General features: G+C 48.3%; 1 protein-coding gene and 1 long non-coding RNA gene across 3 annotated transcripts in view; one reads left to right on the top strand and one right to left on the bottom strand.

The window, feature by feature from the left end:
- Positions 1-580: 580 nt before the first annotated feature.
- The window catches only part of Il16 (interleukin 16), a 74,535-nt gene continuing 54,745 nt past the window's right edge, over positions 581-20,370 (bottom strand). Inside the window, exons 10-18 of one of the 2 annotated variants that reach the window (XM_052159441.1) lie at positions 19,579-19,666; positions 17,307-17,794; positions 11,892-12,036; positions 8,539-9,622; positions 7,684-7,852; positions 5,542-5,643; positions 3,215-3,473; positions 2,766-2,888; positions 581-1,046 (exon numbers count right to left, since the gene is read on the bottom strand). In XM_052159441.1, the coding sequence (XP_052015401.1) occupies positions 859-1,046; positions 2,766-2,888; positions 3,215-3,473; positions 5,542-5,643; positions 7,684-7,852; positions 8,539-9,622; positions 11,892-12,036; positions 17,307-17,794; positions 19,579-19,666 (2,646 nt within the window). In that variant the 3' untranslated portion in view covers positions 581-858. Of the gene's footprint in view, positions 1,047-2,765; positions 2,889-3,214; positions 3,474-5,541; positions 5,644-7,683; positions 7,853-8,538; positions 9,623-11,891; positions 12,037-17,306; positions 17,795-19,578; positions 19,667-20,370 lie in introns of those variants that run through there. The other variant, XM_052159451.1, reaches the window with a different exon arrangement.
- On the top strand, positions 17,393-20,171 carry LOC127666570 (uncharacterized). The gene is made up of 3 exons (XR_007973682.1): positions 17,393-17,476; positions 17,755-17,942; positions 19,587-20,171. It is a non-coding gene; the product is annotated as an uncharacterized LOC127666570 (long non-coding RNA).

Genomic DNA, 20,370 nt, shown 5'->3' with positions numbered 1-20,370 from the left:
AGATAGGACTTAGTCATTATTTTATTTTATGCTCGTACCCATGCTGGTTCATCCTGTAGACACATCTGTCCACACCTTAACTCACACTGCATTCCTCTTGTCTTCTGCTTCCACTCCTTCTTCTAGGATCTCAACCCAACCAAAAAGTCTTCTAAGTGTTTGAAAGTGTTTTTCATAGCATGTCACATCTCTCAGAGCTGTTTCTAACAACATATCCACTTTCCTTAACCCCGGGCAGGCTTTTGCCTGCTTGAGGCAGGAGTACAGCAGAAGCAGTGTTATGAGTCTTCAAAGGCAGAGATACACCAGCCCCTGGCCGTGGTGTGCCCAGGCAGCATGGTGCAGACTCAGCGTGGTGCAGCCGTGAAGGACTTCCCCAGTCATCCCCCATCACCTCTGAGGAGAGGTGCACGCAGGGACCCTTCACAGGACCCCAGCCCAACCTTGACTTGCTCTAGCTGGTGCTGAGGAGTTCCCCTCCAAGACATGAGATTCATGAGAAAAGAAAAAGCGTTACCATGGGGTGGATTCCACAGTCCCTAGGGGATTTTCAAATCAGGCCATTTGTTTCTTGGAAAACTGCAATACAACTATTTTATTACGGCACCGGAGTATCGTCACTAAGCTGCCTATATACAGTCTACACTGTTTGTATCAGCCACCTCTGCGTGACTCTGTCCTGACGTTGGGAACACCCCTCCTGATGGGCAGTGTGCCAGAGGGTCCAAACCTGAGCAGCAGCTACCAGAAGCACACCTGGGCTTGCCTCAGCCTGGGTGAGGTGGGCAGCAGAGACCCTGAGAATCAGCAATCGCTGGAGCTTCGTGCTCCTGCTTTGTCCTGGCATTGGCACCCTGACTACGAGTCTGCAGAAGCTGTTGTCTGCTTGCCCTGGAGGCCGTTCCTTCTGATGACTACAGTGACAGGTCCATCAGGTAATGCCTTGATGACATTCCAGGCTTCAAACCGTGTAAGGCCTTGCACAGCAGTGCCGGAGAGCTGCAAGATCTCATCCCCTGGCTGGACCGTCTCAACCTGTTCTGTCCCTATAAAGAAGAAGATGACAGGAACAATAAAAGACACTTTCTGGGGAGCTAGGAAAGCTTACCAGTGGATAGCACACCCATCTTTGGGAGCTTGTGGGGGATTCTAAAGTGAAGCATTTCACAGGATGGTAACACCGGGCTTAGCTCTCTCAGGGGCATAAAGCTACAATAGACAGCCAGTTCATGCTGTTTTTAAGTGAGGAGGTGGCAGGCAGTCCCAAGCCAGAACCTGGTTAGAGACTTCCATAATTCCTAGCGAACCCCTGGGGTTCTGTGTCCTACCTAAAGCTCTCCATTGATTCCCTGATTCATACTGACAACCAGCTTCTGGTGACATCATCAGCAATGGGTGGGAAGAGATGTGAGCTGTTGAGACATTTGTGAAGCAATCTTCACAGGGCTTCAAACAGCCTGGAAAGAACTCTGTATCCACTTGGAAAGACCTAACCCTGCATGGTGCCCACTCAAAGATGCATACAGAAATCACAAAATCTTTTTATTGTTTATATTGAAGGGAACCTCCCAACCCTTCCCCCCCCCCCTCCATGCACACACCATACTTGACACACTGGTCTTAACCAACAGTAGATAACAGTATAGAATAATAATGAAAATATAGTTAGGGATATTGAACAATGCAATGGGTTGTGCTGGTGTGGTACCCATGGCAGCATTCCTTGGGGGGGACACGGTAATAGATTCCCTTTCACAAACGTGGGAACCAAAGATAGAGGCCCTTACTCAGAGAGGCTCATCGTAGGATCTTGGTTTGAACTGTCTTGCAGGCTCTGGCACCCATGTCCCATGGCACCGCGCCTGCCTATGGAATGACATGGGTCATTCCCATGTGCTGTACATGGGCCCACCATAGTGAATTGACTTACCACTCTGCATCGCAAACTCAACATGAGAACCCGGGTCTTGCAGCTGACCTTTGACCAGTGTGTCTTTGTCCACATCCCTGTTGCCTTGCCTAAGGCTTCTAACTGAGAAGTGGCAAGGTGTTGCGGATATATTTGCATGATAGCTACTAATATCATCTCAGGAAAATCCATATCCAGCTGACTAACGTGGGATTATCGGGCAGCCCGATCCATGACGAATAAGACACCAATGGAAAATAAACACAAGAATCGGTGAATCCAGGGCTAGGGAAAATCTAGCCAGGCTATCAGACAAGTGCCAGCATCTGGCTTTACTCAAAACATTGAAATCTTGTGCATCATGGATCATTTGGTTTGTTCAAGACAGACTCATATAACCCAAGCAAACTGTTTATTGACTTCACTGTGTAGCCAAGGGTGGCCTCCAACTCCTGGTTGTCTTGTCTTTGCTTCAGTCCTGTCACAGCTGTATCATTTGTAAGTACATTTCACAGGAATAGTATTGATCTCTCTCAATGCATCTTTTGATGCCTTTCAACTCTGCCTCAAGTGAGGGCCTTACTTGCCCTCTTCCAAACCTTGATCCTGCCAAGCTGAACCAAGCCCAGGGCTTGGTCATGGGAGAGGACCCAACAGAAAGAGAAGTTAGGGCAGGGCTATAAAGGGGGACAAGGTCACAAAAGCAGAACTGAACAGAGGAATCAACCAACATGCAACTCAAGAAAGCGTGGGAACCTGCCATGGCCAAAACAGTTCTGAGGAGTTCTGGGTTTGGGCTGTTTTTTTGCATTGTCACAACCAGAGAAAATGTACAGAAGAAAAAAAAGGAGCCTACCTTTGAAAATCCTGTTTATGGTAAGAGGCTTGTCACCATGCAGGGAGCCCTTTCCTCCCTCCAGGCTGAAGCCCAGCCCTGCAGAGGTCTTCTCCAGTGTCACTGTGCAGACAGTGGCCTCCTCTGCAGAAGAAAGCAAATGGGTGTGGTCAGTGGTGTGCTCTTCTCTCGGCCCAGCTGCCCTGGCTGATGATGGCTCCTTAACCACACTCACACACACACACACACACACACACACACCAGACACATACACCACACACACACATACACCAGACACACAGAGGTACACATTTATCAGAAACGGGCTCACATCTCTGCAGCACTCCTAGGAAGATGTGATGTGGGGACCACACAGTGCCGCCAAGCGTGGATCTAAATGGCCAAAGACAGACGGTGACTCAAAAGGAGCCTCTCCCCACACCAGCCCCCACAGCACTGGGAACACTTACTAGATTCTACAGAAATGTCACTGGCTGCTGAAGCTGATGTTGCGGAGTCAGTAGAGGAGTTCAGGTCATGAGTGGCCTCCACAGTTGCCCTCCTGGTGACAATCACAGCTTGCCTTGGGTCCCGAGCTTGGCGAAGGATAGCGAGGGCATCATTGTGGGTAGCGCCCTTAAGAGATTTGCCGTTGATGGAAAGAACCTCGTTGCCTTTCTGAATTGTACCTTCCTGGGACGCCAGCCCATTTGGAAACACTCTGTGAACCTGAACAAGGCAAAGGAGTCAGGAGCCACAAACCACCCAAATCAGATCCCTGTTTGTGCTGCTAGTGCTGGCAGAGGCCTCTGAGACAGGTACCCAACTAACCCCCCAGAGGAAGTTAGGCCAAAGACCGACTGTATCTCAGGGCAGAGCCACTGGACGGGGCCAGCATTCCTCCCCTTCCTTCTCTAGCCAGGGCGGAGCCCACCAACAGCGATGGCCAGTGAGTACTCGCACTCTTCCCGCACGATACCCTTGACCTGTCCTATAACCCCAGCCACTCCCCGGGAACATCTTCTGCCTTACCTACTCTAGAGCACATTTCTGAGAATGGTTTCCTGGAAAAACTGAATCTAGGAGTTACTGAGGCATATTTATGAGAACAAGGTTCCTAAGATCAAAGAAATTTGGTAACACCCAAATTTTAAAGAAAAGCTCTAAAATGTTCATTGTTTAAAGATGTTAGTAAGGCCAGTTTACATCTTGGTTCTCCAGGAAAGCCATATAATAATGTGGTGACTCCCCAGATGCATTTCAGGAGAGCTTATCCCTTCTGGAGAGATGCTCGCGCCCCGGTTTGTACAGGAAGTGCCCGAGGTACACTATCCTAGGCTGCCTAGGCAGCCTTATTCTTCTGCTGCTCCCTTTCTCCTTTCCGCATAACGTGCAGGACTTCAAAAACTATCTTCCACTCAGAAAGGCAGCTCTGTGAGTAAAGGTGCTTTGCCACCACACCTGAGGCCTGAGTTGGATTCCCGCCACACACATGACCTGGATCATGAACTCAGAAAGGCCGGAAACCATGTGGGTCAGCAACTGGTGTAGGCTAGCTAGCTGTAGGCTAACAACAGTAGCCCATGCTGGTCAGATTAACTAGGCCAGAAATGACTAGGAGTCCACAGAGAAAGATGCTTAGAATAGAGGTCTGCACACCCACGTGCTCTAGGTCCTGCAGAGCAGGGCATAGGCTCTGCAGACTGGGTGAGCACTGCGGTGTGTGTAGCCTGCCCATTGCACAGTAATCTCTTCTACCCCTTGGCTGGATCCTCCTGAGCTCAGCCAACCAAGTCAGTTGAACATTTGAACATTCTCAGTTATCAGCAGTCCACTTGAACATTCTCGCTCTTCAAGTAGATAGAAGGAAGACAGCCCCCTCCTTTCAAGAATTCCCCTTTCATGAGAGCTCCTCTTTACATAGCGTGGAAAAGTCTACATTCCTCATCTCAAGGTTTCTAAAAATGCCCTGTGGCCATAGACTGAACCTAGCTGAATCCTTGTGACCACCATGCTTTTCATTTCCAGAGGAAATTGTGTGAAATTGTACCAAAGTTGTCCCCGATTCAACCATGCATATGCACACATGTGTGTGTTCACAACAGCATGTATGTGCACACACATGTGGAAGCCATAGGATAACATCAGCAGTTACAGCTTAGGCACCATTCCCTTGGTTTAAGACATGGCCTCTCCCTAGCCTGGAACTTGCCCAGTGGGCTAAGCCTGCTGACCATGGAGCCCTGGGACTCTGCCTGCCTCTGCTTCCCCAGATCTAGGGTTACAGACGCACGCCCAGGCCCAGCTTTGCTTGAACATGAATTCTAGGCGTCACACTGAATTCCCATGCTTGCAAGGCAAGTGCTTTACTGATTGGCATATCTTCTTGATTCTGATCTCCATTTTTAATAACATCTCTACATATTTTCAAAAAGACAGAGATGAGAGCTTTAGAACATGTGCGTGCACACATGTGCTTGTGTGCACATATACACAATATTTTTTGATATTCCACGTGTATTTCCTGTTTACTTTGGTGTCCTGAGGCTGCTCTGGGTGCACAGAGACCTTCTTTGTTAAAGGTATATAATGCTGAGGTTAACTTAAATACAGATCAGAGAGGAGCCCATAGTGTGCATCTTGAGAACGATCATCACAATGACTTTACATTACACCTCCTGTCCTGACTCCTGCCCAGTGGCCTCGTGTTCCCCTGCACACGACCCCTTCCGGGCAAGTCTTCTGACCCCCCAGCAACTCACACTGGCCCTGACATACCCATCCCTGGGCTACTCACCGTGATTATCTTGTTTTCTAGATCTGCCCCTCCTGCCAAGCTGAATCCAAGGCCTGCACCTTCTTCCTTGTGTAAGATGGTGACATGAATGCTGTCTAATTGCTGTGGATGGAAAAACATACATTCACAAACACAGTCCTGTAGTAATGTGAACAGCTTAACGCATGCTTTAACACCACATTGGTTTGTTTCATTAAACACCAGCTGGGCCAGTACTACCACCTCCTCAGACTTCAGTTTCATCACCACTCAGGAATTACAGGAAGCTTAGGAGGGTAAACAAATGTATGTAAAACAGCAAGCCTGTCTCTCTTCTGCTCCCACTCACCCACTCGCACCCACCTCCCACAGACTGGGCTGCAATTGCAGACTTAGCTATAGAAAGCCCTGCTGGTTGGAAGATGCTGCTTTACCATGGCATTCTGAGACGAGGGCAGGGCTAGGATCTGGGCCAACCTCTCAGAGGCCAGTGCTGCTCCACAGGTGCTGGCTGTTCCTTCTTCCAGGAGCATAGCAACAGCAAAGGGCCCAGTTGGCATCTCACTCTGCCATCCATGCAGTACAAGTGTAAAACAGGCACACAGGCACAGATTCCAGTCGGGATTCAGGACAACTTTCCTACGCTATCCAAAGGCAGAGGCTCCCGTTTGAGCCTCAAGATGAATCCTGGAGCTCCAGTGCCCACAACGGCCATGGAGGTCACATCCATGGGCAACATGGACAGGCATGAGTGACAGGCACAAAGAGGGCAGGCCAAACACATCCTCGTACTAGAGTTGGCTACCTCAGAGGAAAGCAATCCTGGCACTACTGGCTCATCCCCTTTAAACAAAACACTCAGAAACATCAGGACTTATGACATCCAAGCACTTTAAAAGATCAAGTACATTTTATTTTCAGGCCCATAGCTCTTGGACCTGCTCATAAACTAGTTTGTTTATGGCACTAGGAAATAAAAACATGGCAAAGCAGTTTGTTGGCTGTGGGCTACCAGAGTCCCTGGCTTGCAAGACTTCTGCAATCTCTTAATGTGGAGTTCCCAGGTCAGAGGAGGGACCAGAGTGTCCCATCAACCCACACTGGTCCACATATATCAAATTATTTAGAGTTGTAGTGTGTGTGTGTGTGTGTGTTGTTGTTGTTGTTGTTGTTTGTTTGTTTGTTTGTTTGTTTGTTTTTCATTTGTCCTGTGGGTGGTCGCCATACTAGAAACAAATTCTTTTTACTGACACTTTAGATAGGCAGCTCTGAACTTGAAGTTTTTCTCCTAGCACATTATTTTTATGGACTCAGGCCCTGGGGACCGATGGCTCATGCAGGCTACAAGTGATTAGTGAGACCCTGGGAGGAAAAACCACAGCCCCAAGGCATTGTGGGTTCATCAGACTTTACTACCACACCTTTGACCTTGGAAAGGCAGCTGTGACTCTTCTAATAAAAATGGAGTCTTCCTTCCCTGTCTTCATTGTCCCGTTGCAGGTACAGGGTATAGAGCCTAAGAAGCTTCCAGACAGTGAGATCCACAAGGCCACCTCCTGACTGCGGGCTCCAGCTCTGGCTGGGCCATTTACTCTCCACACACCATTGGCTGTGCTCAGCAACTGCATGGGAAGTGGAGCTATCAGGATGACGTGGCTAAGGCACACAGGCCCTCCTGAGCTTGCCTTGATGTGAGGATAATGAAAGCATCAAGGGGACAACTTCCCTCATCTACACTGTTTGCCACTGGCAGTGCTATGCCAGGTGGGTTCCCTCTGGACACACGCCAGGGCAGCAGCCCATGGGATGTTGGCATAGCACTGGGCATGAGCTTAGAGTCAGAGTGCCCTGGCTCTGTGTCCATGGATCTTCCTTCTCATTCATAAAATGGCAAAAGATGCCAAGACTACCATGTCCCTCCAAAACACACACACACAACACACACACACACTTCCCATCCCAGCTAAAATCAGGTGTTAATACTTGCTGTGTCAAGTGACATGGTATCCCTCTACTACTGACAGGATAAAATCTGATCCTATGCCAGTCAGCACCATAACAAGCCTTCAGGACCATACACTTCTTTAGCTACTTCCCCTCTGGCTCAGCTAAGATGACAAACAACAGCCCTTGTCACTGCAGATGTGCACGCAGGAAACCTACCTTCAATGTTGCTTCATCTAGAACTCTCACTTCCTCGATGAGTTTTTTCAGTTCTTCTGCGCTCAGCAAGGAGATAACTGACTGGCCGGCAGGAGAAGAACAGTGGTTTCTGTCCTCTGTTTCCCCAGGCTCTGTGAGACCTTCTGAATATTCTCTCAGCTCTGAAAGACTTTTACAAGCAGAGATAACACGGTGTGAAAAGCAAGATTCTTGATCAACTCCATCCTATCAGGGGCTCTGTTAGCTGCAAGCTATTTGGGAACTCTGTTGTTCGATATGACATATCCATTCCCAGCAGCACAGACAACAACAACAACAAAAAAAACCTCAGCTGATTCAAGAGGGAAGACCCGGCCCAAGCCCTGCAGCAGAAGACCTCAGATCCCCTACTAACCCTCACATATGTGAAGCTGGTTTCACCTACCTCCTGACTCTAGCCAGGACTCTGCTCATAGAGTCAGAGGCTGAGCTCAAACAGGACTATATGTCCTACTCCCTGTCCAGGTCCTGGGCCCACGTGAAAAGCAAAACAGATTCTTGCTGGAGAGCATCCCCTGGCCTCACCCAGAACTCCTTAAGTGGAGAGTGGATATTTCATTAGCCTCCTGTATCTGTGTAGGGGATCTGCACATATCCCCCACTTCTCATCCCAGCCAGTACATAAACTACTCTTTAACATAGAATACAGAACTACTCATTAACATAGAAGACAGAACTCCAATGCACATGTGTGCACACATGCACAGGCAAGATGAAATGATTTTTTTAACCAGTATGTCTGAGAAATGTTTAAATAAGTATAACGTAAAATAGAAAAAATGGGGAGACTGGAGATGAAGCAGGGCAGACACTCACTTGAGAGAGAACCCTGTGTCAGAGGCCACGGCTTCACCTGAACCCTCTGCAGATGTGCTGTTGTTGCAAGGTGACTTTGGAGACACCCTCTCCTTGGGGACGCAGGTGATCTGGCCACAAGAGACTGAAGATGGGAGGCACAGCAGGGATTTCATGACAGCGGATGACAGCTGGCTGCTGATGGAGTACAGCTTACTGGCCTTCTCCTCTGGCAGTTTTGTCTCGCAGGACTGGGTCCTGGTCAGGGGGAAGCTCCGCGCCCGCTGACTTGGCATCTTGAGGCCTGGTCTTTGAGTGTCCTCCGTGTGTGTAGCCAACAGTCTCAAGAGAGGGTCTGGCGACAAAGCTTTTGGGCTGGGTCGCTGACCTGGAGGAGGAGACTCAGGCATCACTGCGTCCCTGACCTCTGAGGAGTTGGGTAAGGTTGTGGATATAGGCTCTACCTCTGTCTGTCTGGGCTTAGCAGTTACTGTATCCCCTTGACCCAGGAGACCAGAAAACCGTGCCCCATCTTGCTTTCCTGCAAGTTTGGTGGTCTCCCCAGAGCTGGGCTGCAGGCTCAGTCTCTGGACTCCTCTATCTGGAAACTGTGAGGAGCCAAAGTTTTCGAAGGAGCTGATTCTCTGTCTGATAGTGGAGGAGGCCTGAGCCTGTGGCCCTGGGGTGTCTCTAGCAACTGGTGTTGGATGAATGGCTGAGGCTACTTCCGGGGGTCTTCTGGAGTCTGGGACACGATTCCTCAGACCTTTCAAGCTCTGCCGAAACCAGGCTGGCTTTGGGGCTACTGGGGGCCCCTTTTTCACAGTGCTGCCATCTGCTGACTTGTAAACTCTGGGAGTACCATTGGCAGTGTCACTCTTTGGCAGGGCCCCCTCCGTGTGGCTCTGTGCTCCACCCTCTTCACCAAGGCTCCTGTTGGGCTGAAGTGGCACACGGCTATGGTTCTCAGTCATGATAGGGCTAAATAGGTGTTTGATGCAGTCGGAAATTCTAACCCAAGGGTCTTCAGCAGCGCTATCAAAGCTATAGTCCATCCGAGCCTGCCTCTTCAGCAGCGGGTGCTTTCCTGGGGATGCTGGAGTCTCTGGAGGGCAGAAACAAAGCCAACCCTGAGCATTACACAACTGCTGGGGACTTTCTTCCTAAATTTAAGCGACAGTGCTGAAGAGCTCAGGAGCAGAAACAGTGAACATGGCGGGCGCTGGCTCCAAGGGCTGTCACCTAACTGGGGTGACAATAAGCAAAACTGGAGAAACAGAGGAGCATGCCATGCACCATCTAAACATCTGAGAACTAGATGTGTTCCTGGGAAATATCTGCTCTGCCATTGGACAAGAGAGGACTCTAGCAATCAAGGAGAATGAGGGGCCACAGTTGTCAGAGTCAGGCAAGAGCCCATATCGCCCGACTGCCCACTTTAATGGCCTCTCCACTGTCTAAAGTAAGTCACACAGATAATGTACCCCCCAAAAAATGCAAAGTAAAAACAATTCTTTTGCCTTTTAAACTCACTGCACAAATCTCAAGTTGGTCAGCATGTTTGATTTGGACTATCTATGCCATTCAAAAGCAAGAAGAATGGGTAGACCCCTGGGGAGGGGATGCACAGCTTACTGGGGCTCCCTCCTTCCATAGGCATGTCTCATACCTATGGGCTTGCCTGGTTTTGAAGTCACAAAGTCATGTGAGTGCGATATTCTGTCCATACTCAGGTCATTCACCAGCTTGCTTGAAAAATAAGTCTTTCTCAATCAAAAGAATTGATGAAACTGTTCTAGGGAGCTGTGGCATTGACTTTGAACTCTGGCAACACATTGGACTGAAGGATGCCTTTCTGAGTTCTGAGTTGCTATATATGGGCTATAGCTTGGGCAACAGGGATGTGGTAAGCAAGCCCCACAAGGAGTTTCATCACCCACTTTATGTCTGAGATGTTCTCAGGCTGCCATGTGCAAGGGGAAGCATGGCAGACACTTTTCAGAATAAGATAGCATTAAGTTGACATCTACCTGCATGGGTGGGGGATACTCTGCACTCAACTCCCCTCCTGAGGAACAGGAGAGGTTGGTGCATGAGCCGTCAAGAGGGAAGTCACTGGGCCATTCTCTATGTTCACCATACCTCATCCTTCTCTACGTACAACTAGGCTGCTTGGACTTCATGCTTCATGGACAGTCTTCAAATAAGAATACACCCTGGTTCGAGGAGCACTGCTTCCTCCTATGTCCTGCCCCAGTGCTTAGCCTGAAGGGAAGCAGAACTCCACTGATACCAAAGAGGACCCATGCATGATCAGGAAGGCCTGGATGGGTACCAGTGACTATACAACTTCAGCAAGTAAGTCTGGCCCTCTAGGCCTGTCTCTACATTTACAAAGTGCTCAGCTATAAGGGGCTGACATGGTTAGAAGTAAAGAGTCCAAGGTTCTACAGGCAAGTCCTCGGCAAACTAGGGTGTATCCTCAATGAGGTGACTAAGAGAAGGGAGGGTGGTCAGGTGGAGTCTCCCTTGGAGGGGCACCTCTGGGTGAGATGTCTAGATCATTCCATTCATGGAGCCCGTAACGCTCCAGAGGCCTTCACACACTTGGGGAATATGGGTATTAGTTCTCTATTTACTGTTTTGTGACATTGTGAGCTCCTCAGGTCTAGAACGGGTCTGTGGCTCCCCTTCCTCCTTCATCTCTCACAGAAACACAGCCTCACATGCCTACCCTTCATCACCATGTACTAGCTGCAGTGAGTCACATTCTAGGATTCCATGTGGCCTTAAATATTTACTCACTAGTGAATGAGCTGGCAAAGGCAAAGTTGATTGCCCAGAATCACAGTTGACAATGGGTGAACCCAGGATCCTCTGTTCTTTCTAGTAAGCTGCTAAATAACCAAGGTACCAAGTTGTATTTACCGAAGTAGCACTTGGAACCACCATTACTATCCACATCCTCGATATGATGCCCACTGCCCTGGCTTCTCCTTCGCTGCACTCTCAGATCTGAGCATAATGCACAAAGTGTGCTGTCTTACTGATGCCCATATAACGCTCAGGGTAGCTGAGCTATGGAAATCTTTGGGCATCTGTCCATGTAGACCCTCAGGAATGGCCTGCATCCCCACCACCACCATCCTAGAATCCCTGCTTCAACCAGAAAGTGTATCAATCACTTTAAAGAATACTTCCACTGTCCTCTTGCCCTGCACCAGGGAGACCTCACTGTCCACCAACCCCAGTCACAGGCTATGTCCACTGTGTCCATGCAAAACACTGACCTCAGACCAAACTCTAGCTCCTACTTGATCCAGAGAACTTTCTCCAGAAAGATTTTCCTTCTGGAAGATCCCTAAGGCGCTCACCTGGGCTGGCACTCCTCCTTGGCTCTCCTTCTGTGGAGGGCGAAGTCTGCGTGCTGGCTGCAGGTCCTGGGCAGCAGGCAGCGGTGCAGGCGGTTCTCCGTGCAGTGTCTTCCTGTAGCTGCAGTGGCAGCAGCTCTCTGGTTTCCTGTGGTGTAAACAGGAAGCCAGACTGTGTCAAAACGGTAGTCTATAGCTGCGAGAAGGCAAGGCACTCTTTGATTAGGACTTGAAAGTGAACACTGAGACACCTTTAGAGGGAAATTCACAGCAGCCATGAGAAAGGGCTCTATTTCCTCCAGGGATGTCGCTGTACAGCTAGCCCCTCTTACATGTTCCCAGTGTCTCTAGGCTTCTAAGGACCCGCTGTGCACAATATGGCCATGAATCACAGACACAGAAAGTTACCGGCTGCCTGTGATGGGCACAGGAGCTGAGGATAGCAAACGTGCTGCACATCTTTGCCTAAAGTAGCATGCTGGCCAACTGTCTGATCCAGGGAGGTACACACAGGGGCCAAAGGAACTAACTGTCTTCTAGTGTCGCCTAAGTTAAGACCTAAGCCCACTCAGAAGAAAATCATGTCCGTTGCTTGCCTCACTGCTGTTAAGTTCTTTAAGTTACATTATTCATTTGTTTATTTATTGCATTCACAGCACAAGCCTAAGCATCAGAGGAAGTGTGTAGGAATCACTCCTTTCCTTCTAGCACATGAGGACTGAGTATCAAGCTTGGCAGCATGCACTCTTACCCACTGAGCCTTCTTGCCAGCCCCAATTTTGATTTCGGTTGAGGCAAGGTCTCAAGTGTCCTAAGCTAGCTTCAAGCTCGCTGTGTAGTTAAGAACGTTCCAAGAGCATAGATTCAAGCCATGTGCGGCTGTAATGTTTTATATGGTGTTGGAAGTCAAATCCAGGCTTCTTTTCTACCAGAAAAGACACTCTACCAACTGAGCTCCACGCTGAGATTCCCAAGCTCAGTGCCCAGTCAGAACCTGACTTCTGGCTTCCCTCTCCAGCACCTAGGGTGATAATATAAATTTATTGTTGATTCCTTTTTCTCTATGAGGTGGGCTGCCACCTCAGAATTCTCCTTAAAACAGTCCTGTGAGGAGCTGGACCACGTTACCAAGTATCCATCTACTATTTAGGTAGTTATCTCAAAGCCTAGGTGAGCTTCAGAAGCAAGAGGCACAGAATCAGCAGAGGGCACATCGGACCTCAGTAACACAGAAGGCTTGCTAGAGAAACGCTTTGCATCTGGTTCTGGAGCAAAGCCAAGACTTTGCTAGGCAACCATTCATGATAGCAAACATGGTGTCCTCTAGAAGAAAGGGAAAAGCCAGGGCCCATATAAATGATGCTTCTGATGTATGTGTGTGTGGAAGAGAAATATTTTACTGTGCTGGGGTGGCTCCCAGGTCCTGTTCATCTGGGATTCACCTCTGTGAGGTGACTGGCATCCGTATCCACAGCTTGTTGGGTGATTTTGCAGAGAAGCATATCCAATGCCATCAAACCATCATGGAAAAGGCCTTTGTGTATGTCTGTGGTGGTTTGATTGAGAATGGCCCCCGAGGCTCATATATTTGAATTCTTGTTTCCCAGTTGGTGGAACTCTTTGGGAAAGATTAGGAGGAGTGGCCTTGTTGGATGAAGTATATCGCTGGAGGTGAGCTTTGAGGTTTCAAAGCCCACACCATTCCAACCAACCCTCCTCTACTGCATTGTTATCTCAACACGAAGCTCTCAGTTACTGTTCCAGCACCATGCCTGCCTGCTGATGTTCTCCTCACCATTACGGTCACGGACTCTAGTGCTTTGTAATTGTAAGCCTAATAAGCTCTTTGTTCTCCATAAGTTGCCTTGGTTGTAGTGTCTCTTTACAATAAAAAAGTAACTAAGGCAATATCTGTGTGTCTGTCTTACTTTTCTTTTTTTTTTAAATGAAATTTATTTAAAAAAAAAAACTTTAAAAGAAGTTAAAGAAAAAAATCACACTCTAAAATTAACCAGCCCCAAAGTCTATACAACTTATATACAGTTAGACTTGGGCTTTGAAATGGAATCCAGGAAGCTTCACATTAAATATTACATTTCTAGGGTCAGATATTCTCTATGTACATATTTGCCACTCAAAACCGAAAAGTCCATGATCACATGATTACTAAAAACTTAACTTTCCATCCTCTTTCCAACAATCTTCTTTTTGTTCCCTGCATTCTGTCCTTCCTTGTCCCCTTACACTCAGTTTTTCTTGTTCTGTCTTTGTGTGATAGTTCATGCCCATGTACATTTGTTTACATGTATACATATAGTATTGGCTAAATCCAACATGCTCTCATATAAACATGTGCTTCATTTCCAAGGCTATATGGCTTGGGTTAATAGTATACATTCTAAGTCTTCTGTTTTCCTGAAAACTTTTTCTGAAAAAAAATTTTAATTTAATTTTTCTTTAGAGCAGAGAATATTACATTTTATAGATATCCTCTTCTTCTCTTCCTTCCTTCCTTTCTCTCTTTTTTCTTCTTCATGTATGTACTTATATGTATGTGTGCTTGTTCCTGTGAATATATGAATGTGGAGGCCAAAGGGACTTAAGGTGTTGTTCCTCAGAAACCATCTACCTATGTTTTGAGATGGTCACTCCCTGGTCCAGAGCACCCCAAATAGGCAAAGCTGACTGGCCGCAAGCCCCAGGGATCTGCCTGCCTCTGTGTCTGCATACTGGTTCCATGCCATTGTTCTAGAGGTGATTCTTGGACTGAGCTCAGGACCTCACGGTTCTCTGGGCTCCTTTACCGTTTAGCTGTCTTCTCAGAACCTACGTGTTAATCAACACCTCTTATGTTGCATTCTCGTCGGAAAAAGGTCTTTAAAATTAACCCCAAAGTTAATTTGATTTCTACATGACATTTATTCAGGCAAATGTTTCCTAGCTCAGCACTTGGTGAATGAGGGGAGAGGAAGGAGTTAAGGCAAGAGGATGAGAACTGGGTCCTCATCTGAGAATACAAAATCATTTTCTTAAGTGTGAGTGTTATTTTGAGACAGTGAGGGTGCCCACAAAGCTCCCACAGAAGCCAGAGTGGGCATCAGATCCACAGGAGTTACAGGCAATTATAGCCTCCATGTAGGTGCTAGGGATGGCATTTGGATCCTTTAGAAGAGCAGCCAGTGCTCTTGAGTCACCTTTCCAGGTCTATGGGAAGTATCTTGAAGGTCATTTGGGTACAGGAAATTGTTGCCTTCAGTTACGTTAAATGGGAAACATGTCGTACATATCCACTTGAGAAAGGTCTAGGACCCTAGAGAGAAAAGACTACAGACAGAAACAAGAGAAGAAGGTAGGAGAAAAGAAGAGGAGAGGGAGAAAAGGGAGAGAGGAGAGGGGTTGCTCATAGAATCACAGGCAATAAGGTCCATTGAGAAAGGTCCGGGAGTGGCCAAGGATGTGGTAAGAATGGTGTAGAAGGGCAATTGCTTCCTGTTTTCTGTCCGACTAGAATCCTGTCTTTGTGATCTCTCTGCCAGCACCACAATGCTCTGCTGGTTGTGTGAATAAGTTACAGAAGGGTCTGCTGGTCACGTGGGATGATGCAGAGAGGACAGAAAAGCAGCCACAGAACGGCCTTTGTCTTTGTGTAGACTGTATTGCTGGTGTGGACAGGGAAGGAAGGCAAAGGCGAGGCAGATTGCTCAAGATGTGGGATGCTGAATCGAGACAGCAGAGAGAGAGAGAGAGACAGAGACAGAGACAGAGACAGAGACAGTGTGTGCACACGCTTGCGCGTACGTGTGGTTATATTTGTCTGTGTGCTCTCTTAAACACATTGGCTCCTTGCCTGGCCTTCTCCACAGAACACCTGCTTCCTCCCCTGGCTGCCTTACTTGGCAATACTCCCTACCCTACGTGCGGCCCCACCCAATCAGGAAGCCAGAGAGATTCATCAATGCACCTCTTTTCCTTTCCTGGGTCTGCAGGAAGAACTTCTACCCTTCCACCCTCCTCCTTCTGATTTGCCTTCTAGATTCCGTCTCCGACCCAAATGAAGTATTTGCTGAAGCAGGGAGTCAGGGAAGCACATTCACAGGATACCCCGCCCTCCCTGGCTGCTTGTCAGCCCCGCCCCTTCAGCTGCCCGAAAGTCTGTACTTCCTGTTTGGTAACCAGGATCCTCCTTCACTATGTCTTCAACAGGGAACTCAAGAATTTCCTTTCCCAAACACCTCACTGGAGCTTGACAATGCGCAGTTTGAATCCCCTAGTTTCTTCTAGGGTATTTCCAGAGGCCTTGCTTCCCTCATAGCAGCCTTTGCTGCGCCCCTCAGCAACGCAAACTGGTATCCCCATCCTTAGAGCCTGGGAAGAATGAACCAAAATCCGCATGGGTATATTTAGCATAATGAGTAGGTACAGCCCTCATAGAGTCGTGCGTTTAAGTGCTTGGCCCATAGGGAACGGCACTATTAGGAAGTGTGGCTTCGCTGGAGTAGTGGCGGCTTTGTTGGAGGAAGTTTATCACTGGGGAGGCAGGCTTTGAAGTCTTACATGCTCAAGCTATGCCCAGTGCGGCAGTCTCCTTCCTCTTGATCCTTTAGATCAAGATGTAAAGCAAAGCTCCTTCTCCAGAACCATGTCTGCCTACCTGGTGCTATGTTTTCCACAATGACAGTCATAAATTAAACCTCTAAACCTGTAAGCCAGGTCCAGTTAACAGGTAACTGTAAACAGGTTCAGGACAAGTTGCCGTGGTCATGGTGTCTCTTCATAGGAACAGAAACTCTAACTAAGGGCTCAAGTTTCAGCATCTGCGTTCCTGTCTACCCATCATCCTTGAGGAGTAAGGCTAGAGGAAGAAGGTCTTGACAGGGTGATGGGGAAACAACCACTTCCAAGGGAAGGCATGGTACTGGAACCTGCTATATACTGAAGGGAAAATGTAATTCTCACAACAGCCTGTAGAGGGAGCCACTCAAAAAGCCCAAAGTAGAGGCTAAGGACACCTAGACTTAGAGAGGATGGTTTTCCCAGTCTCCCCACCTAGAGGAGGCAAAGTTAATTTCTCAGGAACATCTTGTACTCTCACCAGCAATCATTCTCCCTCTCTTTTAGTTATTTAGGTAACTACGAGTGGTAAGCAGAGCATCCTGGGCTCGGCCTCCCCACCACAGAGTAACCCTGCCGCTGACCCACCCGAGTGTGAGCCACGTGACCCCTGAGTGTTACTGCCAACAGCTGGCAGGCCCGGAACTTCCGTTTTGGTTCTGCGAAGTTTTGCATGTCTCGGCACAGTGGGCTTAAAGAGAGCACTTCTCTATGCCAGAGTACAGGAAACCTGCAGACATTTCTAATGCTCAAGGGCAGCTATGCACGTTGCAGGGGACACACGTCCCACTGAGCACACCCTCCTACCTGGCTGTAGGTGGGCAAGGTGTGCCCAGAAGGGTCTGTGACCTTCTCTTTCTCCTCCAGTTTCTTCTGAGGCTCGCTGTCATTTTTAAAGTATTTTCTGGGTGGAGGCTTGGGTTTGGAGGATGTCGGCTTTCTCACCAAAATCTCAAAAGATTTCTTCAGTCTCAGTGGTGGGTGGCTGTCTCTTTCCAAGCTCTCAGGAAGGGGTGGGCTCTCCTGATGAAGCCTGGATGGGGCCCCTGGACTTGGCTCTTGCTCCTCCCCTGGGAGCAGGCTGGGACTGTGTGTGCTGCCTTCCCTCTCAGAAGGCTGTGACTCCGCACCTGCACTGCAGGGACTTCCCCCTGGTGACCCAGACATGTAGCTGCTGTCACTGCTGGATCGGACCATGATCTTCTGGGCCCTTCGATGTGGGGGCGCTGAGTGCTTCTCACGTTCTTTCTCCAAGGTGGGCCGCCCATGCCAGCTGCTCTCCAGCCGTTTGACACCTGCACGGCAAGCACAAGGAAACATCCTAGCTGAGCTTCAAAAGACCAGACTCGCTTGGTTGCAGGCGGGAGGACCGCAGGCAGCACCCTGTACACCCCTCTGCTCAGTGTAAGACTCGAGCCTGGGCAGCCCTGGGTTCAGACTCTGGTGAGTTTTCTAACTTTGAGTTGAGAACATCATTCAACCTTTCTGAGCCCACACGTGATAGCCACCAAGATAAACCATTCATGCCGCACAGCGTTAATATGCATGCAAGAGCTGGGTGTCCCAGCTGTGGGAAGACTGGTGACCTGCTTTTAGCTGCGAGCCTCTCCAAGGCTTTGCAACTACAGAGAGCTACCATGCCAAAGTGGGGTGATTCAAGTTTCAGGGTCTGGTGGAGGTGAGGGCAGCTTATACAGGTCTATCCATTCCTGCCAACTGGTTCTAACTTGAGTGGATCATGCTAGCTGCAGAGCCCCAGCACCGTCTAATCTCAGTTCTACCAAATTCCACTCCTCTAGCAGATCCCCAGGAAGCCTAAAAGGTATCTGACTTACACACTCTACCTAACACCCCACTTCCGCTTGTGTAAAAGGAGCTGCAATCCTACCATTGCTAAACTCTCTCTGAAGTTGAATAACAAAGAAAGAAAACATTTGGAGGTACTTTGGAACTTACACTTGAAGGGGTACCATCTTCTTCCAACAAAAGAAGGGCAGCCACAGCCCTCCTTCCTCCTTCCTTTCTTACCCCCACACCCATGGTTTCCTGAACAGTGGCATCTACACATCTCTAAGATGCTGGATTTTTCTAGTGACAAATGGTCACAGGTACCCCTGAAGACAATGGGAGCCATAGGGACCTGATGACTTACAGATTCATTCAGTGGAACTGGGAGAACCAAAGGGACCCTTGTGAGAAAACACCAAAGTCAGTGGGATGCCAATCCAAACGTACTTAAAGGAAAAACTTTTGTTCTGTCTTGGTCACAGAATAACACATCTTTATTTGAGATACTTAAATCACTGAAGGAAGGCATAAAAGCTAGCATTCCCCTGCATCCAATCACCTTCTTCTCTGCCACTATTAAGAAGAACGACACTGTTGAGGATGGGTGGGGTCCCGTCAAGCCCCATGTGCTTCTGTACATATGGGATGGGTGTGGCCGAGTAGGGCATAGTGGGAATAAAATGGGGTCCTGTCATCTCCTCTGAATATGTTTCCACATACTTCAGCTTCCTTGTCAATATCAAGTTGTCCTAGCATATGAATGTCCCAAGATGACCTGACAAATGCCCAAAGGCGAAGCACAGGAATCACCTAGCGAGCCGGGTCCCCGACCGGTTTCACCATGTACTGGTCACATGACTTTGGCAAGGAGCCTTCCAGGGCCTTGCTTATTTTGAAAATATGTACATAAAAATTAGATGTGATGATGCGGTGAAATAATACATTAAATTAAGATTAATTAGTAATTACCAGTGCCTATTATTACAGAGGAGGGATTGCAAATTTGAAGCCTACGGGGACACTATCTAGGCAAGGCCTCCAGCTACATCTAGCAGACAATGAAGGGGCGGAACTGACTACAGAGCACCTGCCACATTTAAATTTGCCCACACGGGAAAAAATGTAAGCCAAATTTCACTGGCGGGCTCCTGTCTTTTGATGGTCATGGGGTATCAAGCAAGCGTACCATGACTACTCTCACAGTGTTGAGGTAGACGGTGGGTTAATGGCCAAACCCCAAGCTGTCTAAGCAGACGAAGTTTCTCAAGTAACCCTTCACCACTCCCCTTACCTTCCAAGCTCCACTGGTGCCTGTCCTTTCCAAACTTGACGCCTTCCACGGCCTGAGCCACAGCTTCCTTGAGTTGCTGTTCAGAAACCTGGAAAACATCCGTGACCAGCTCAAGCGAGAAGTGAAGACAGGTGCAGCCGATTCCAAAGGCCGCACCTGCCGTGCCCATCACCGGCTTCCCCTTTCCACTGTGCAAGAGCTGACAAATCAGCTTCTGGATGTGCCCTGAGCAACACCCTGTCCCCGGGGTCTTCCTGGTGTTGGTCAGTGTCCATCAATAAAGGTGATCACCTTGGTTCTCCAACCTTCTTCTCACCACTGCAAACTCCCAGCACCCACACGGTGGCTAACAATTGTTTGTCACTGTAGTATCAAGGGATACGACACCCTCTTTTGTCTTCCTTGTGTACTGCACAAACACAGTGCACAGACAGAAGCAAGCAAACGGCCGTACACAGAAAGTAAAAAATGGTCAAGTGAGAATCTAGGAGTCAAGCAGACTTATACTCCAATCCCAGTTTCTTCATAGACTAGACACAGACACTGAGACACACAGGTTAACCTTCTAAAAATCTCAATTTCTTGTTCTGTAAACTATAACAATAAAATCTTCAGTGTGGAAAGCTGGTATTTTACAAAATAAATTATTGGTAATATGATAAACAAAAAATAAAAGAACAAATAAACCTCCAAGCCTGAAGAGCCGGGTCAGAAGTGAAGAGCACACACTGCTCTTGTGAAGGAGACTTCAGTGCCCAGCAGCCATGCAGGGTAGCTCACAACTGCCTGCTG

Source organism: Apodemus sylvaticus, chromosome 1, assembly GCF_947179515.1.
Source record: "Apodemus sylvaticus chromosome 1, mApoSyl1.1, whole genome shotgun sequence".
NCBI classification, from domain to species: Eukaryota; Metazoa; Chordata; class Mammalia; order Rodentia; family Muridae; genus Apodemus; species Apodemus sylvaticus.
This window is presented reverse-complemented; position numbering and strand designations above follow the sequence as displayed.